The sequence below is a fragment of the Antedon mediterranea genome, chromosome 2 (genome assembly GCF_964355755.1).
Source record: "Antedon mediterranea chromosome 2, ecAntMedi1.1, whole genome shotgun sequence".
NCBI lineage: Eukaryota > Metazoa > Echinodermata > Crinoidea > Comatulida > Antedonidae > Antedon > Antedon mediterranea.
Window position 1 is genome coordinate 39,873,935 of NC_092671.1, and position 21,463 is coordinate 39,895,397.

The 21,463-nt window shown below is 31.0% G+C and overlaps 1 protein-coding gene across 1 annotated transcript in view; it reads right to left on the minus strand.

Annotated features, from left to right (window-relative positions):
• The window catches only part of LOC140041103 (uncharacterized), a 43,704-nt gene extending 27,999 nt beyond the window's left edge, over positions 1-15,705 (minus strand). The window contains exons 1-2 of the mRNA XM_072087495.1: positions 15,544-15,705; positions 13,430-14,275 (exon numbers count right to left, since the gene is read on the minus strand). Of these exons, the coding sequence (XP_071943596.1) occupies positions 13,430-13,726 (297 nt within the window). The 5' untranslated portion in view covers positions 13,727-14,275; positions 15,544-15,705. The remainder of the gene's footprint in view (positions 1-13,429; positions 14,276-15,543) is intronic.
• Positions 15,706-21,463: the final 5,758 nt, after the last annotated feature.

A 21,463-nucleotide genomic window follows, 5' to 3' on the forward strand; every position in this document is an offset into this window, starting at 1 on the left:
TCATTAAACTTTGCAAAACTGAATTCAAGAAAAACTAATTAGGAAGATGGTATTATCTTTAAGGGGATGTTTTTCCAAGTAATTAGTCTCTTATCTCAATGTGCAAGGAAACATATATTTAATTCTCAAAGTACTATATGAAGTAAGAATACATACATTGCATTGTATTATGTTTGACAAATATCTTAAACTCTGTCCACACTATCAAACTAGTTTGGCAAAAAAAGTGTGATGTGCCCAAATATGGAAGTGATATGCCCAAATAAGATAGTGATATGACATCATGTCGAGGGCACATCCCATTTTTTTGTCACATAAAGTTTGATAGTGTAGAAAGAGCTAATATCTCTCCATGGCATCATCATATAAGTCGCTATAAGCTCTTTCTAAAGTTGAGACTTTTTTCTCCTTGGAGAAACAAACAAAAGAATGTGTGAAGTGTGAAAGGAAGGGATTCAAATATAATTCATAAGATACGTTGAGATATGATGCATTGTCCCAAGAGTTGGTTGGTAAACAAATGATGCATCCTATAAATAAAGCAATGACACCAATATCAAGTTGTCAACAAATGACTTAAAAATGAGCTAAGAAATCCAGCTATGTGCTTAAATCTGAGGAGTATGTTATAAGATCACATGATGAGAATGAGATAACAATAGCAAGGTGAGTCATCTATTGTCTGCTGTCATGGCTGCCTGTCACTCATGGATACTCAATGACACATAAATTACTTAAATAATGAGTATTGCAGTCAATAAGCAGTTTCTTTAATAAGTAGTTATTTAAGTAAAGTGCTCTCGGGTTAGAATAATAAGTATGGTGTTTAATAAAAACAATTTTACATTAAATAAATGTTAATTAAATCAATTTATCTGACCATCCTGCTTTAATATTTATAATGAAACACTAATTGTAAGACCAGTAAGAATTTAATAAACAACAAAAACCACATTAATAGTAGAATAGAATATTTTAAATTTGTATAAAATATGCGACATACTTTGAATAAAATACTAGAAAAAAAATGTTTATGATGACAATACTTGGAAAACAACAATACAGCAGACAACTATTATTGATAAAAACAATGAAAGGAAGATGGTAATTAGTATCTGTGTCAAGATGAGGTCATCTCTTGATAGTATCACTCCCAGGGTTCTATTACATTTATGGTTTCTTTTTACTTTCAGTTTGGACATTAGAGAATAACTAAACAATACCATTATAATTTATGGATTTACTACAGATCATGATTTATCGCAATTTTCATTTTGCTCTCCCAGACATGAAAACAAAGATACTTAGTACACTTTTTTTAAAAATAATTATGATCAAGACAATAATTTGCCAAAGGTTTAAAATAAAAAAAATGTTAAAGATATTTTGGGAGACAATACATCAGATGTATTGTCTCCCAAAAACATGGAAAATGAAGATTAATAATATCAGACTATAAATAGTAAATTATGCAGTTTTAAGTCATTTACTTCTATTTTTCGATCTAGTTTTTGGTCAAAAAGTGAATAACTATTAATAATTATGTGAAATTGAAATTGAATATTTAAAAAAAAAACATTTTTAGGGGGACAATATATCTTTAATTTTTGTTTTCTACAAATCTAACTGTTCATAAAATAATATAAGTGTATTTGCTAATGTCTTCTCCTTCTTCCGGTTGAGTCAACCTCTTTTGTACACACATTACAATAATACTAATGATTCTTCAATTACGATTCTTCAGGTGTGCCATTGTTTAGTCATCATAAAAACCGCAAAATCTTAAAGACTCGTTTGTACGACGAACCACCAACATCTTTACTCCAGCCACACCCAATGACCGTCGCCATGATTGGTGGTAGTACCACTTTAATTATTTTATCAGCCATTTCTGAGTCATGTATTGTTCAGCTATATCATAAAACAAACGACGACGACTAATGCAGATTTTTTATTGTAAACACAGTGAAGAAACAAAACTGATTTCCGAAATAGGTTGAACAGTTTGTTTACAAAAAGGGCTTTCACAATTCAAGCAAGAGGTTCCAATGTATTTTTAGTCAATGATGTAATTGTTAATGTTTTCATTTTGTATTGTTTATATCATATGGTTACATATTGTAAAAGATCTTGTTGAGTAAATATGACATAATCAGTTTCTAAAGTTCACATACCCATAATACACCAACTATAAAACAAATATTTTGATTCAATTGCAGAGATAATGATGTAAGATAATGACGTAAGACAGAAAACAAGCAAAGGCAAAAAGTCAAATTCATAAAAATAATGATTTATCTTTTTGAAAATAAAATTGAACTTAATTGAAAAATTAAGTCGAATGAATACAAAATTATTTATGATTTTTAGGGAAGTTTACTTAGATGACTACATTGGAAAAAAAGCTGCACATTTGGCATCCCACTAGCAAATCCCAAGGAGCATCCTTTTGGCACCCAGCTCGGTTTTCCTAATAATTTCTGGCAATGATATGAGGTCCTGAGTGATCTAGGATGAAGACTGTTATTGTTTACATGTTTTAACAAAAAAAAGAAGAAAACAACAAGTATGAGTCAGTGGCCCAGGATTTGGTATTGGTCCAACAAAACAGGTTAAATCAACTCATAGGGGATAAGAATGTAAATTGACATTAACAGGATTAGTATGGCTTCTCTTTGGTTAGCCTATTTTCTGCTTAGAGTCTAGATAATTTTAATAATCAACAAACACTAATAAAGCGCTCTGATCTTTATGAAATAGCACTATATAAATGTCGCATTATTATTATGGTTAAATCAACTCATACAGGATAACAATGTGAATCAACATCAAGACATCACGACTAGAGAACGATGACTACTAACAAACCTTTTCTAAATTTTCTTCTTTTAATTTGTTTTCTATTAAAAAAGGTGATTCTACCGGGATTTGAACCATGCAGTAAATCTTTAACTTCTGTTTATTTTTAACTTGAAATAAGTATGACAAATATCTCTATTTTTAGCAGCAGATATTAAAATGTTCGAGAGATGTCAGTATTATTAATAATGCTGATAACCTTTTTATGCTTCGTTACATATTAAAACTAATTCACCTTATAGAAACATGCATTTCTAAATTGAATATTAAAATCTATTAAAAAACTAATTACTTATTATTGATGTAGGATGTTTACTTGAAAACACTTCAAAGTTCAACTTTAATATGCCAAAGATCTAGAATATTAATTCAATATATTATGAATCATTATCATACAAAAACTACTGTTTTGTTCGCTGCATTCTATTTCGGAAATAAATAATCAAAATGCATTATAGGCAGTAGTGTCATGCTTATTTACCAATTTGCAATTGATCTATTTTTACCTAAAAAGGGTAGACCTAGTTGTGTAATGTACCGCTTGTTAACTCTATTGTTGAGGAGCTTCAGACCCTGAACTTGTAATGGGAAATGAAGTTATTTACCTTACATGATTACAATGCAATCAATAGAATCACACATTACTTCACTACCGTAAATGGGTATATTCAATATTTGTTATAGCTGGTTATAGTACTGTACATGGGTTCTTTTATTTGTGAACTACTGGAACAACTTTAGATCGATGGTACTCATTCTCTTCAATAAGAACAAAACAGGCTTACTTTACTGGAAAAAAAAATGGAAACGACTGTGTGAGCTGGATAAATATATATTCATTGATATTCTGTTTAAAACCAGCAACCAATTTTGTTTTTATACCTGTTTGTGAAAACACAATAAATATAACTTGAACATGAGGAACAAAAACTTTGTTTTAAACTAGCTCTGTCCACCCATCCTCTCGCTCAGCCACAAAGGATTTCCATAAATTTAAATAAAGAATCAGTTAATAGAAAAATTAAGCAAAAAGAATAAAAGGAATCAATAGTAATGTATAACAACAAAGAAACGTCTGAATCATCATCAACGATTACCCATCTGTCCCAAAAATTTAACAACAAACAAAGATTGTGGTCATAGCCTGCGTCCCTAGTACAATAAACCAATCAACGAAAAAAAAATCATGTTATTTTCATTTTTTCATTATTTTTTGTATTTTTTTGGAGACAATCAAGGCCAAGTATAAACTTAGAACAAACGTTTAGAACAATGGTAGTAAATATACAGCTTGCATTTTGCTTCAAGAATCTGTGACTCATGTATCTTTACTCATAGCAGCACAAAGGAGCACTCCCCACAACAAAGGGGATATCTCTTTCAATTTGGAAAGTGAAAATAAATATGGATCAACATGTGATAATATTAACACATATTTAATAATCTATTGCTTTAATATAATTCACCAATATTTAGTAAACTACTGTAGTAAAACTAAATTATAGTTTTTAAAAACTTTTTTTAAAAGTATTATCAATAGTTACAAGTTTAAGGTACTGTATTCTTAAAACATTCACAGATTAATTTCTTTAATTGATAATAATTAATTTTGTTTTATCTTTTATTATTAATTACTATAGTATAGGGCATAGAGATATGACAAATCTTGAGTTATCTCCTGGTTAAACCAAAGATAAATATCTCTATGAAATAACCATAGACACAATATCTTGAGATTTAACCATAGAGACAATATCTCTAGGTTTAACCATATAGAGACACTATCTCTAGGTTTAACCAGGATTTCTTTTTAAAAACAATTTAAGCATTATGCTTGGCTATAGAAATAGAAAACCAATGAAACCACCCCTCACCTGGAATTGGTTGAAGAAAAAGGATGCAAAGATTAAGGAGGTAGCACAACAACATTCCAAAGTTTAAGTCTTGTTTACACTTGACTTAAACAACAACATGCCAAAGTTTAAGGATGATAAGTCCTGTTCACACTGGACTTAAACAACATGCAAAAGTTTAAGGATAAGTCCTGTTTACACTGGACTTAAACAACAACATGCCAACATTTAAGGATAAGTTCTGTTCACACTGGTATTAGTTATTACACCAAGATAACTTATTGACCAGTGTTCACACTTTGTAGCACACATAATGTTGAAGATAGAGCGTGGACAGGCTATGAAAGAAATTATTCTTCTTTTAAGACAGAGATAGAATTTTGTTTGAATGAAATAAAGATTGATTGAAATCAATTTATTATTAAAATGATGAGAAATAAATTCCACTTGCTATTTTTGGATGGATTATTATACACTAAATATTTACACCTTCTACATACAGTGCAGACTTCTTTTGTTTACATTTGACTCCAAAAACAATCATCTATTTTTAAACCTCACTGTTGTTATTTCCATTGTTTCTATGGGAACTTTGTTTTACTAGGTGTAGAGCAGGATTTGTCACATGATTACATCACATGACATCACATTAGAGAATGATCAAATGAATCAGAATCTTTGTTAATGAAATTTCCCATATGGTGGCGTGTGCGTTACTCATAGTGCATAGCCATGTGTATTTTACACGTAAAGCAAACTTTATAATAGTACAGTTAATATACTGTGTAATGATTAAAATTAATAAGTTGAATGTTCTTTGCGTTGTTGCGTTGGTCATCACAGCACTTCAATAAAGGCTGTTGCTGATTGATGTAGTTTTTTTTATTGATATTACTCATAAAAAGTGAATAAAAATTAACAAAGCTATATGACTTTAATGCTTTTTTGTTTTATTTTTTTTATTTACTTCTACACTTTATATCTATGGGAGCCAACCAGTCTGTTTATGTACCTTACGGATAAAGTCTACATGTTGTTATTATAAACAATAATGTATGTTGTTTGTATGTTATAGATGGACTATAGTACTAGGTGCACGCTGTAAACACCAGGTCAGTCTATGATGAAGCTGTACTGTAAACAATAATGTATGTTGTTTGTATGTTATAGATGGACTATAGTACTGGGTGCACGCTGTAAACACCAGGTCAGTCTATGATGAAGCTGTACCTGTAAACAATAATATCACTAAACCTCTATCTTGTCAATGCAAATATTCCAAAACATCCGATGATAATAAATCGGGCAAAATGCGTGGGTTAAACACACTGTATGCACACATGTTAATATTCCCACAAACTGATGACAACATATTGTTTACTGGTTTTACTGAAAACACTTTAAACTATAATGCCGCCTCAAAAGATGCTAATCTCTGTGATAGATGTATTTTTACTGTACAATCTAATTGTATTTAAACGACTAACTTGTCACTATCTGTGCGACAATTAAATATAATAATTAAATTGAACGCTACCTCTGCAGATTATGGTAATCTGCGTTGCTATCTATTGCTATTATCATGCTCAACCTACGTTAAAAACGACGACAAAGATTCAACTTGTCACTTATGAATCTGTGTGACAATTAGATTGAATAATTTCCTGCCTGGTAATCAAATAATCTATTATAAAAACGTTGAGAATTTCCTTTTTATTATAGAAAGTCTGAAGAATCTCAAACTATTGATAATACTGTTTGATATTGAAGAGCCTCTTGTAGCTATAGCACTGCAAAACAAAAATACACAATTTGGTTTTTGTTATCTGTATGTGAAAATGCAGGGAAAAGTTTCAACAACTTATTATAGGTGGCGCCAGATAAAACATGAATTTTATTTTTGTTCAGTACTGTACTATTAAAATAAGTGAAACTAAATTCATAAAAAAAATCTATTTTAATTGTTATTTGATGATAAATAAATACACTCTTCATAATCCACGGCAGCACAAAATACCATACCTTAAATGACAACTCAAATAAACCACAAAGTAATCACCACTTTGATAACAATAATATGCACTTCCCTATTAGGTACTGGCTTATAAATATTCATATTTGCTCATGAATAATTCATGATACTTATGCATGATTCACAAGCATTACTGTATGCTTAACTCATTAATAGACCACACAAATTAAAAAGGCTCCACAATGTCTGGAGGTTTGTATTAAGAATGAGAGAAGCATCTTTCTAGTAATAAGACTACACAAACAAAATATTAATTAGTTTATCTAAAGTGATATATGATTCAAGTTTTAAAATTATGAAATAATTTCCACAAATTATTAGGTTGACCTAGAGTACCGCCAGCTGAGTGTCATACACATAGGGTTGCTGCAATGATGGATATAGGATTTTTAATTGAGGGAGGGTGTAAACTGAAATGCTGACCTTACTGTAACTTATGTCATCCCTTTTGCATTTCCAATTTTCGAAATTTAGGGAGAGGAAAGAGGGCTGATGGGTAGATATGCAAAAAGAATACAGCTGAGTATCATACACATAGGGGTGCCTCAGTGATGGATACAGGATTTAAAATATGGTTTGTGGTCTAGAAATTGTAAAATGAAAAGCTGAAAACCTTAACTTATGTCATCCCTTTTGTATTTTCAATCTTCAATTTAGGGAGAGGAACAGGGGCTTATATGTAGATACCAAAAAAATACAGCAGAGTATCACTATCATACACATAGGGGTGTTGCAGAGGAGGATCCAACATTTAAAAATTTAATTTATAATCTTAAGAATTTAGGGTAGATGGCAACAGAATTCTGGGTAGAATTAGAGTAGAGTGAGTAGATGACAACGATTTCTAAATTTAAAAAAAAATAATTTTACCAATATCATTTAGACAAGTCATAAAAAAAATAAAATACACTGTATTAATAAAGAAATTTAAAATCAAGTAAACAGTACACATTATCTCTTCACAATATTTGAGACTACGTATACATTTAATATTACAATTTAGGCCTAGATTATTTCAAAATTACTCGAAATCAATATATAGACTGTGTCTCAAATTTACACAGATATTTTGAATGATGTCAGGATATAGATTAGTAGCAATTGTGTTGGTACAACATTATGCAATACTAACTACAGTATCTAGGCTCTGTATTCAACTTTACCATCAATATCATTTTCTACACAACTTAATTATCACTAAAACTATGATTTCTTAATTCTCCTGTCTGTTTTGCAATAATGTACTGCACATGCTAGTAGTAGTACTGTACATTGTATCACCAATATTTGTAAAGTACTTCCCAATATGCTTTGTATGGCAATAATATGTAAGAAGAATTGCTAGTTTATTGGGCTTTTTTTTTCAATTTAATGAATTTGAAGTTTTAAGATGCTAAACATTGGAGGTATAAAAATGTTTAGTACCCTGTAATGTACCACCAATATTTGCAAGTATTTTCTAATATTTTTTTGTATGGTATCATTACATTACATAGGAATTGCTAGTTCATTATTTTTTTTCAATTTAATGAGTTTTAAGATGCTAAACATTGGAGGTGTAAAAATGAAAATTAAATATACCATGTTTGTGCAGTGATTTTCCTAACTGGTTTGCACACATCAGATATTGACTCTACCGGAGACTTTTTAGAACTCAAAATAAATTATAAACCTCAAATTCATTTCATTCTACATTGAATATGGTTTGTATAACTGTACTGCAATTGTACATTTATAGTAATTGGCAGCCAGTTAAAATGATAATATTGCATAATGATTCCAAGGTCCTAGCTGGAGTAATTCCTTAAAATAGCCTTTCGTATCATATACAAGTTATGCAGCTTATTCATTCATTTCTAAGTACGTACTCATTTTTGCGTGGAATTGTATTTTATTAGTTTCACTATTTTTCATTAAAATTTGTATTTATTTAATAATGTTTCATTTTTGGCTTGTTGATATTTTTATATACCTGGTTTTCTTACATTTATTTGTTTAGGTCAACTTTTTTTTTCATTTTCAATGAAAACTAAATTTGTATAATTGCTTGCAATGGTGTTGATTATTTCATCAACATTGCAATGATCTCATATGCTATTTTCAGACATGAAGTTAGTTAAAGTTACCATGGTGATTTGTAAACCTTTTTGCAATGACAGAAATGCTTGTGTAGATTTAGATATTTCTAGAACATAGAATCCATTGGATATTAGTCAAAGCTTTTACCAGATAATGGTAACAATTAGTAGTGGCAAGGATAAAAGCATTACATTCTACTGTATATCAAATAACCTAATTAAATCAAAGTGGTCCATCCATGTACACACAAGGCAGCAGCCTACTGATGAAGACAGATGAATGATGATACGGAGTAGTGATGAATGATGGCAGAGGGTAACCATCCAATGACCTTGATTTTGTCATGAGTAATTTATGGAATTTTGTGGCACATCAGATGATGATCATTATTTTGGTTTTATATTATCTTTTCTATTTAGCAGCATGCTATTAAAATCAAATCATACAACCATCCATTTATTATTGCACTTTTTAATACTTTAGTACAACATTTACCATACATTTTCTACTGCAATAATGAATTATATAAACTTCTTCACTAAGTATTAATATTTGTCTTTTATACAATTCACAGCGGGCTACTACTAGACAGACTGCACGGCTGTTGAGTTGAAAAGTCATTCTGCACACTCAGAAACATAAGAGCATGCAGAATAAGTGATAAACTCAAAAGCTGCATAGTTCAGAGTGATGTAGCATGAAAATCAAAACATTATTCATAATATCATTGACAAATTATTTTAGGATTTAAACATAAAAAAACTTGTACTCGTAAAATATCATGTGGATGGTTTTACGATTTGATAAAAATGATAGTAATTTTGTGACTGAGTCATAAGAGATGGGACCCAGGGGATTAGTACTACCAGCATGCCTTTATCATATTTGAATCATCATATCCATCACAGAATTTATCATGCTAAATTAGATGCATTAACCTCATTTTGGGTTATAATTGCATAACACAATATTTTCGTTCTCTAATTCACATTTCCAGTGACATATAAAGTACAGCAGGCACTGTAATGATTTGCTTTTGCATTAACTCCAATGTTATTGTTAATAGTAATACCTACCCTATTTTATATAGTCTATTGTAGTTTTTGCATAATACAATATACCATGGACCTATACATTTTATAGGTCCATGAATATACCATAGTATTTTATTTTTGCTTATTTCTTCCATTTGTAATATTAACAAATTAAGTTTCTGTAAATATTTATTTTGTCATTCACTGATTTCAATATTTAGGTAGGACACTAAACCATTGAGTCAATTCTGTCATGGCCTACCAAGAGAAACATAACCTCTGCCTATGGAAATGAACAGTGTTAATCAAGTTGAAAGTGTTTAGTATAGGAGTATTAGAGTACAGAAAATAATCACAACAAACTTCCCTAATTTATAATGGAATAATCCAAACTCTACCAGCATAGTGTCTAAAGTGCTATCCCTGTAGATGACTCATACTTCTGTTGACAATATGCTAACCAATGACATTTAACGTGCATGAGTGCTTTTCAAAAGACCACCGCATTGAACGGCTTCATGGGAAGAGCTCATGATGACGACAATTATACGTAAAAGAATTCTTTTATCAGTTGTTGTTAGTAGGGAGGGATCAGCTTGTCCATACTGCCCTAAAAGGTGTTGTGCAATTTTGGATTGAGGTCACACTAAATAAATCAAAATATGATGACATCAAGAGGTAAAAAGATGACATCATACATTAAATAAAATTGTCATCAACATCAAGAAGTAAATAAGTGACATCATACGTAAATAAAATTGTCATCAACATCATCATGAAAATGATCAAATAGATAATTCATCATTCTAAAAAAAGGTATTCAGGTTTATAATCAAGTAGATAATTCAAGTTTGTAGTTCCGTCTTGGAATTAAATATTATAATGCACACTACAGTACACACAGTAGTAACACTTTCAATCAGATAGAACATCTCAGGTAAACTATACAATAAAATATTATAAATTTATATAATAAATAAATAAATTTAAATATTACAACATCTTAACAGAATAATTGATTGCTAAATTAAAAGAGGAATATTTTCAACATACTGTACTGTCGAAAAAAAATCAAATGATTTACGTTTTTTATGGTTTATCAAAAGAGACAAAAATACAAGTTTACATCAAATTTTATAAAGCATTATAAAAATAATTTAAATCTATTAAAACGCTGCCATGACAAAAACGCATTATTTAAACTTATTTATGCACTTTATTTTGTAACTATGGACGTCCGTTTCCGAAATAAAAGTAAAATGAATGACCGATTGATAATCAGTTTAACAACAGCAATGTACACACTACCATACTCTCTCATCCCAGCACTTATAAAATAGTGGGGTAGAAAGTCAATGACATGTACAGGATATGACCAGAAACTTGACTCTTTTGAGTAATGCATTTTCTACTGTGTACAAAACCATTGCAGTATTGTAATATTATTCAGGTTTTCTTTGAAAGATTTAAACTAGAGAACAGGCAATTTCCAAGTAATTGGACACAAAAAAACTAAAAAACTTGTGTCACAAAATGTGTCATTAACCTGCATCAAAACATTCCATCTTTTGACTCTTCTTATGATGATTAACATGATTATGACAATGATTATGACAATGATTATGACAATGATTATGACAATGATTATGACAATGATTATGACTATAAAAAGCAATAAATACACGAAGGGTAATAAATATTAATCATAGATAATAGATTTCTTAGCACAATTAAAAGTGGTCAAGCAATGTACAGAGTTGTATTGGTTAAAATAAATTAAAAATAAAATTATATCTTCTGTTTACCTATGCCTCAACTTAAGTATTTATGACCTGTAGTTGACCTTTTCAAGTTATTGAACTAAAATATATAATTCACTGACAAGCAAGACATCAAGCACACAGTACAATAATGTATGCTTTCTACAGCTGATAGTCAATAATAAGATGCTTAGCTTTAAAATTGAACAAAATTAATTAAATGAGAAAAAGATAATTTATTGAAATGAGTGAGTCATGCAATATTGAATTGTGCAGTGCCTATACGGCGGAATGAATGATGATCACAATAATAGATGCAAAGATCATGATAATGTACTGTAGGCAATAATAAACATTAATGTTTTTGTTTGAAGGTTTACATTATATATATATATTCTAAGTTTCCTGGACTTTCTGCATTCTTATGGAGTAGGACGATCAAAGCATATTGATCGAAACATCAAGAAACTTAACAGTTCTTTTCAGAGCTAATTATACGTGGTGTACCGCAAACTTTATTGTTTACTTTACACTATATAAGTACATCCTATAAAATCTGTAGATTGTCATTCTGTTGCTCCACAACCAATTTAAAATTGGCAAATCGGCTAAAATTGTGCACTTTCTTAACAACTCCTCAGTATCCTGCAGAAAGCCAAGCCGGTATTGACGGTTAAATGACAGTTTGGTGGTACTGTACAGAGTACATATATGTATATTTTACACTAGCCTACATACAGAATATACAGTAGACTAGTAGCAGCAGCAGCCTATTGTATATTGTGACTGATGGTGGACAATTATTTATGGTACAGCAGTACTCCTCTAAGTTGCAGTATAAGGTTTTAAACATCACACTACTGGCTAGTAGGTAGAAGACGTTCATGTCACACCCTTAGCCAGCAAATCCATCCATGTCTTCTTTGAATTCAACAAATCATCAAAAATAATGTGCAGTAGTTTGATTGGTGTACATATTATGGAAGTTAAACATTTAGAGCTGACTTACTAGTATAATCGATACTAACTATATACAGTACTGTACTGTGTAAGTAAGAACATCTGTCAAATTGCTACAGTTAGTGTTTCACTCAATAATATTGTTGAAGTATTTGCTTTTATACAATGGTTACAGTAGCTAAAATAAAAACCTTTTTTGGGTAACATACAGTCTCTAAATGTCAATAAATGAGGCAATATACTGCAATAATTCAGTTTACAGAAATACTGTACATTATGACAAGAAATAATAATTAATAGACAGAATATACATATCACATTTAATTATGTTGCCATCAAACTTTATTAGATTGAATAATGTAGGCTACATGGGTATTGCTAAACACCACAAACCCCCGCAAACCTAAAAAAAAACATAGCAAACCCCATCGAACCAACATAAAAGTGATTGAATCATGTAGTGTACAACCCACTGGGTATATCCATGTAAAAAAAAAATTAAATTTCTACTTATTTTTGGGGTAAAACATCATTTTTTGGTCAAAAATTCTCATTGTTACAGTACAGTAGTTCTCATTTAAATGGCGGTTCCAAACTAAATGCCTACCCTACCAATTTTGGAGTATTGCCGAAACTTGCATCACAATCGCTAGCAAGTAGCATTGTCATAAGTTGCACGCAGGGGCTAGGGGATTGTCAGAAAACTTGGTTAAATTTTGTGAATAAATATTGTTAATTGTTAATAATTCTGATGTGACAACTTTCAAACATGGAGGTATACTTTTAACTATATCCCTTATTGTTTAAAGTAAAATCCTAAATTAATTTAATAGAAGAATAATTTGTACTTACTTTATTTTGTTGCAGTCGCCGTCTAACTAATTTAGAGTTTGCGATGTTTACAGCATTTAGGATGTGTCCTGCGTTAAATTCCCAGAATGCCCTGCTATCGATAAGAACATATTTATCCAAATCTGTACTTAAGAAGTTTGCAAGCTTTTCGCACGATAACGATCTTGGAGGTATCGGTGGCGGACTTTGCATATTTAGAATCGAGCTTGACGTCGCTGCGGTCATAGTAGTAGCAAGTGACTTTGTACTGCCAGATGCGTAGTCATCCATTATGGTTGCCCCTATTACCAACTGCATTTAGCTGGTAATTGAAACCAATTTGTTTTAAATAAACAACACACTGCTACAGTACTATTAAAACTTGTTAATCATAAAATCAAAGAGTACATTTTCATAGGTGTCTTCTGGTCATATAGAATGACTTGTAAAACTATATCTGACTGATTGCAACACTAAAAATATGATAACATCTGATAGAAAGCAATTGTACAGTTGGTAATGATGAATTGTGTAAACAGATATGAATGGAAGTGAGGCTTCTCAACTTTGAGTCAAAACAAACAATAAATTATGATTAGCAGAATTGTAATTAAAGATGTGAGTCTGCTGCAACACAGGTGATGGTAAATATTTGGAATATTAAACCAGGACAAAACGATGTCAAGAAACTTCTAAATTTAGCCAGGTACAAAATGGGTGACTCAAGTGCTATGAATGGAGAATGCCGTAGGCAAACCAACTTGCGTCTTTAACTTTGATGGAAAGTCTTCAGCTACTCAGCAGAGAGTTCACGCACTACAACTTCCTGAAAATGCTAGATATGCGATAACCATCTTCTTAGAGCACCTACAGTGAAATAAAAATAAATATTACTGTTGTACATATTTCTAGAAATAGGTTGATTTACACAGTAATTAATACACTTTATATTTTATTTTACAATGATTATAAATTAGACCTGTAGATATAGAGCATTGAATAAACGTGTTGTTATAATACAAGATTGTTACTTAAATTTATACTGCTTGAAACAACAAGTGTACAGTAGAAAATAATACATCATCAATTTTGAATTGATTACTTTATTTATTAAAGAATAAAATTGTATAAAACGTATTTCTAGGGTTCTTTACAGTAGAGCATTGTTTTAGCTGAGCATCATGGACGATAGACAACAATACAAGGCAATATAATATAATCATATATTACATCGTTGTAGCCAATGACTCATACTGTATAGCTATCATTGTAAATGTTAATTTCAACATACCGAAACATTTCCGTATTTCATTATGTTGATTTATTTTATAATTTAAATTACAATATTCCATCGTACTTTTAAAAATGTAGCAATAATATATTATTATTATAAATAAATGTATTTGTTGATTTGAATCTATGAAGAATTACTTATCATTAAATTTTTTCCCTGGTTAAAATATTTTAATTCACCTTCTTTACATTATACAGGTTATAAAAATAATTTTTTATTTATTTGAAATAATTTTTGGCCTAAACGTAATTACAAATTCAAATTTTGGAATGTACTGCAAATTCAATTTTTGATGGCCTCTAAGACCTAACTGTAGTTCGTATTTTTGTCATGTTAATTCATTGGCGCGTAGTCTGTTTCTGGACACGAATTACCAGCGACAACAAATGATAAAATGCGCGTTAGTTTTAGATTGTCATAAAACAAAATACAAACTTTGGCTGGTTGTGAAGGGACTGATGTTGATGTTGCCCTACCTACTACCTAGTACTACTACTAGCCTAGAGCTAGGCTAGCTATAAACCTTTCCATTTAATAATATTATTTTTATTTACTTAATTATAGCTTAGCTCCTATAGCTAGGCCTACCTAGCTAATCTGGTCTTATCTAAAATGATATTGTAATACAGTATACTACTACCTGCTGTCACTAGCCTAGGCCTAGATACATATCAATAGGCCTAGAAATTGTGAATTAATTATCTATCTTTTCAATGACAACATTTCTTGCCAAACCGCTGCTGATGTGCAGTCAGCTGTCAAACAGCCTGTCGTATGTTTTGTTGTAGAGATAGAGCGGCAACCTACCAAAAAAATTATTGTCAAAATTAATCAAACTAACCTTCTAATTCTTCTAAATTTCTACCATGTCTCGACGTGACAATCTGCAGAAACCCTGCCAGTTACCTCCCGGTAGTGTCATTACCTTACCACATAAAATTCACAATTAAATTTGGTATATTCTCACTAGAAACAGGGCAAAATCCATGACCGAATCTATCGTCAAACAGTTGCGGCCATGAAAAAAAGTGCATGCCTGGTGAAATCATAAGCTAAAAATAGATTGATGGAGGTCGAGTGTTGGCCAATCAGTGTCTGACTTACAAGTTGGAGTAGCGTCATTACAAACCAATGAAATGCTTCCAACAATGATTGTGTTTCCCTGGCAATAGGTTTCCAGGAGAAATTGTACTTAAGTTCGTTAACTTCAAACTTGAAAGTTATTTAATTAATAATATATTGTACTATTATGATACAGTATTTGTAGAGTGTTTTACCTTTGAGTAAACATTAAATTAATTAAATGCAATACAACAACTGTAAATACAAATAATAGTAAATTTAAGCATTTTGTTATTCGCCACGTGCTTATTCGTATTGAATTGTTACGGTAATGTAAATGTGTACTTGTTTAAATTGAAGTAAAATTTGTTCTTTCTCCCTGGACGCGCGTTTCTACCACGCCGGCATACAACGATTTATTAATGGATCTTTAGTCCTTCTTCTCAAATTATACTGATGACTTATTCCAATTTTTTTTAATGCATATATACCTATATTTATTATTGCCTATCATTGTCTTTGTATCTGCTGTATGTGAGGTCTTACGTCTTATAGTGCCTGTGAAAGCCATTTACAGTATACATTCTGACGGTGGTATTCATCTTTATACATTCGTGGGATATTAAATCAACACCACAGATATGTAAAATTACCACAAAAGAAACACAAGTAAATGAACTGAAATGTTGTTACTCATCATAAGTAGCGCTAACCGTGCCTGGTGGTACAACCGGGCCACGCAGCCAGGCCTCCTATCTATCGTAGCATAAGATTCACCGCAGAATCACCTAAGCACAGATTCAGCGAAAGTTCTGTTAAAAACACCCGGATGACGGACTATGCGACTTCTTAAAGCCTCATGACAATGACACACTGACTCAAGTCACAATCAGGCCATTTCTTGAAAATGACACACGAATTTAACAGGCCAACTTCTTGTGACTCAGTCAGTAGAAATTCTTTGGCCCGACGTCGTGGCGTCAATATCACACAGGGGTTGAGGCAAAGTTTTGTTTGATTTTCTGAGTCAAACTAATAAATGCGGTCCAAGGTTTAAAAGTTTATGTACTGGAACAATTAATAATTGAATTCTAATCCAAAGTTAGAAATGTAATTAACAAACAATGGTTCTAAGTTTATTGTGTTGATTGGAAGAAAAGACGCACTTATGTTAAGTGAGTATTGTTCGAATTTGAACGCCTCCAAACATTCCAATGTATTCAACTCCAACCTGAGATTCATCAGAAAACAAAAATTGGTTTAGGTTATAATTAAGGTTGGAGAGAGAGGGAATGAAAAATGTAGCCATGAAAGAACTGATCAATAAAAAATTGAACCCTATAAAAATTTATAAAACCGCAAAATATGGATATCAAAAATGAAACGAATGGCTGCTCAATCTGTGTTACCGGCCTCATAGGAGGCTACGGCGATATAAACAAGACCTTTGGAGGAGATACGAAAGATCATAACCCGGATGTCAGTGAAAGTTCTCATAAATCAACTATTTTCATCTTGGAAACTATCTGGCTATTTCCTCTTAAGACCTCCTCGGTGTGTTGTTTACTGTTTTTAGAAAAACGGGGAAAATATTCTACCGGTATCATTCCAGCAGTTATTGAAACACAACTGTGAATAGAGTGAACCCTCTGTTTAATGGATCATGAAACAAAATAAGGGTTGAATTACGGAAAACATATTTAATTCGAATGAATGAAACTGAATGATTTTTTTTACCAGGATGAAAAAAGAAATTAGAAGGGTTTTTTTTATCGAGAAAACTCAGATCTCAGATATCTGGTTATATTTTAATATAAATTGATTTATATATATATATTGTTCCTAAATAATTTTTATACTTTTAACCTAATGTTTTACATATTTTTATATTCTATGAAATACACTTATTAATATATTTTCCTTTTTGAGGTTGAAATAAAGTGATTTGAAGGCTATAAAATATAATTTGAATGAATGAAAATTGATGATTTTTTTACCAGGATGTATGAAAGAATAATTGAATGACTTTGAGTGCAAGATGAGGCAGGCGATGTATCTTGATGTAAAGACATTTGATCATACAAAACTTAATAAATAAATAAACATGAGTTTCGGGTCACACGATGCCTGTCACTGAATCAAACCAATAAATAGATATTTATTACGAAACAGATGAGGTTTATATAAGGAAGGAAAATATCCCGGATCATCCGTCAATTAAGATGCCATGCTCTCTGTGAACTGAGAGAGTATTCGGAAAAAGGGAAATTCCCGATATATTTATCCAATAGTTTCTAATTCGTTTCCGCTTAAAAAATGTAAACAGTAAAATAGCCATACATGGTTAAAGAACAATTGTTTTCATGGTTTTATTCCGATATTCATAATAAAGTCTGGTCACTGTGAGCAAAGTTATGTTTCTAAATATACATTATGAATCCATTAAGCAAAACTGTTATAAAGTTGATAAAGTATATGAAACATTGAGCTGACGTCATAAACATTATGTGTTATGCGATTCCTAAATTATTTACGTAAAGAGATGATGATACTAGCAGGCGAGTTATGTTCCATTTGTATGCATATACCATCTAAACTGACGTTGTTTTGCTAATGATTACCCAATATAAACCGAACGATATTGTGAACAACTATAATAATAGTCACGGTAATAAGCGTTTTCATAACGTTTAAAACGTTTTTGAAGAAGTAAAAATATCTGCAACATTTATATTTTAAAACATAACGAAGAGAGATGTACAATGTTTGTGTTCAAATGGAAATGGTATTTTGAACTATAATAATAGTCACAGTATATTAATAGTAAAATTGGTTAATAAGATGTAAAAATATCTGCGACAGTCCTATTTTTATCGTGCACGTTAACGTTGTATTTCCTTTTTATTTATTTAAATCGGATAAATTAATGTCTATGCATTTTGTCAATCTGAAGCGTATACCGTTATTTAGTCATACAGTATGTTATCGTGTGTGAACGCACATTTCAGCAGCATCCAGGGTATGTTCTGTAGTGCGCATCGAGGAGTGAACGACTTCGATTAGCGATTTTCCGATCGAAAAGGAACCGTACGATTATTGTGTAAGTGTGCAGTCAGTTTGATTAATATCTCCCCAGCACATATTGAATGCCATATGGAAATATGACATTGGCAATCATACCAACGCTAAACATATGATGACTCATCGTTTGCTAATTGAATTCGCGACAAACGACTTAATCGTAAATTGTAGAAGATATTAAACTGACTTTCTTCGTTCTTTTCACTGCGTTTTATGGCTGTAAACAAACGTAATAATGTGTTGAGGGTCGCTTTCTTTATGATGGGTCAGACATTTTTTACTACGCAGTGAGGAGGTTGAATTAATGGTTAATGCAAATGTGTTGATCATTTGATGTAACCTTTGTACGACGACGTTGATGATGATAACGAAATCGAATTTTGAATAAAAAAAAACGAAAAAAAAACAAATCCAACGCAACGAAATAATTTCACCAGTGTGGATACTGTACCAAAAATCTAAATACAGAAACAACCTTTTTGCTACACATTTCTACAATTGTGCAGCAAAAAATACGATACAAAACTATGTTTCTCGACTCAAAAATCTGTTTGATTAGCAATATTCTTAAACACAATTTTAAAATGACCTCTGATCTCTATTACCGATTTAAATAATATTTTTGATAAAATAATTTGCTCATCAACAAAAATATTATTTGATTTAATACTTGATATCATTCGATATAGGGCCAGATAAAACAAAGTCGAGAAAATAAAATTTATAATTCCTGAAACTCCTTGTTTTCAGCTTTTTCATATCTATTTCACATTAAAAACCAGGAAGCTACATGAATGCACTGTTGTTTGATCATCCATTGTTAATTGAAATTTATGACAAATGTAGAGTTTTAATTATTATTATTATTATTATAAATCTTAATGTTTAAGATAGTAAAATAATAACTATGTAAGAGTAATAATACAAAACACATAAATAGGCCAAAACATTCGGAATACACGATGATTATTAAACTCAATGGTTAAACATCATCCACAGCATATTGCGTACACGATGATTATTAAACTCAATGGTTAAACATCATCCACAGCATATTGCGTACATCAAAAGCATGACTATTTACACTCTAGATATTTTCTAATAATATACATATTAAGTTACTATTTTAATTTGTTTTTGCAATGATGACGCTTATAATTTTCATAATTTCGTTAAGTGATATGGTCTATCTATTGTTTTCTTTAAATGTTCAAACAGTAAGCAGTACGCAGCTAACACGCGCACCTTTATGTTAAGATGATCTAGACTGAATTCACAACAAATTGAAATTGATTCCAATACAATTCTACTAATAATTAAATTATAAATATATAAATTTAAATCATTATCTTCATCGAACGAGTCAAAATTGACAATAATGTTAATTGCATTATGCCGCCGGGTCTTATTCAGCTTGGTTCCCACTCTAGCGACGCAACGCAAGGAGGTTACGCAAGGATGTAACGCAGCGTACGTGATTTGACCAATCACAAGCGATGGATTATTCACTCGCTTGCGTTACGCGTACGTCCTTGCATTGCGTCTCTCTAACTAAGTGTAAACTACGCTTTACCGACGGTTATAGCGATTTTTGCTAAAGCATCCACCATTCTTGTATCTTGTATGCTTTAGGGCTATGACTCATTCTTCTACATGATAATATATTATTCAAATCGTTCATGTAAATAACGTATTACGTCACAACAAATAACCTGCATTTAACACTGAATTTTATTGCGAATAACTTAAATGAGGGCGCACTAACCAAGAAAGCAGAGAAAGGAAACTTTCAAAGGTTTGTTTTGCCTTCTTCTAAGTTACTAACAAACTCATCAAATTAATGATTTACTCAAAAATGTTGTAAAAACCAGGTTAACGGTTACTGTGTCAACAAAAACAATATTTACTTTAATTTATTAAATTAATAATTAATTAATTATCTCCTTTATAACTTTAAAAATCCTGAAAATTGCGAAATATTCTTTCTTCTTCTTCAGCAGTAGGATACCGGGGGAAGGTAAGTGCTTATTATTTCATATCTAATTTCAACATGACTAGAGCCTTTTTTCTTTCATTTGGAGAGAGGTTATTTTAAATTGTTTTTTAGATCAACAACTTCAAAAACTTCAATATTTATTATTTACTCTATATTAACTTTAAAAATCCTTGAAATTTCGAAATATTCGCTTTGCACAGGATACCGGAAGGATAAGTACTTTTTATTTCATATTTAATTCCAACATGACTAAATGCTTTTTTCTTCCAAAACGTTAAGTCAATAAGCTTAACTTGATGATATCAGAGAAAGTCTTCCTTGTATCAGTTGGTCATCGTCGATGAGTTTAGGCAAGTGTTTATTGACAATAAATAACAATTGTTGAGAGAACAATTGAAGTTAACACAAAGTGGCCATGATAGAATTGATGATGAGCAATGATGAAGCGACCGCAACATTACATGATGAATGCACGCAAACTGATGACGAATAAAAGATGCGTACACCGCAAAGCTGAATATGATTTACAAGGTCAGCAGCAGGAATATGGTTATCACCATTCCCATCAAAATACAAAATGAACAAAATTAATATTTATTTACAAGTTATCTATTGTTTGTGT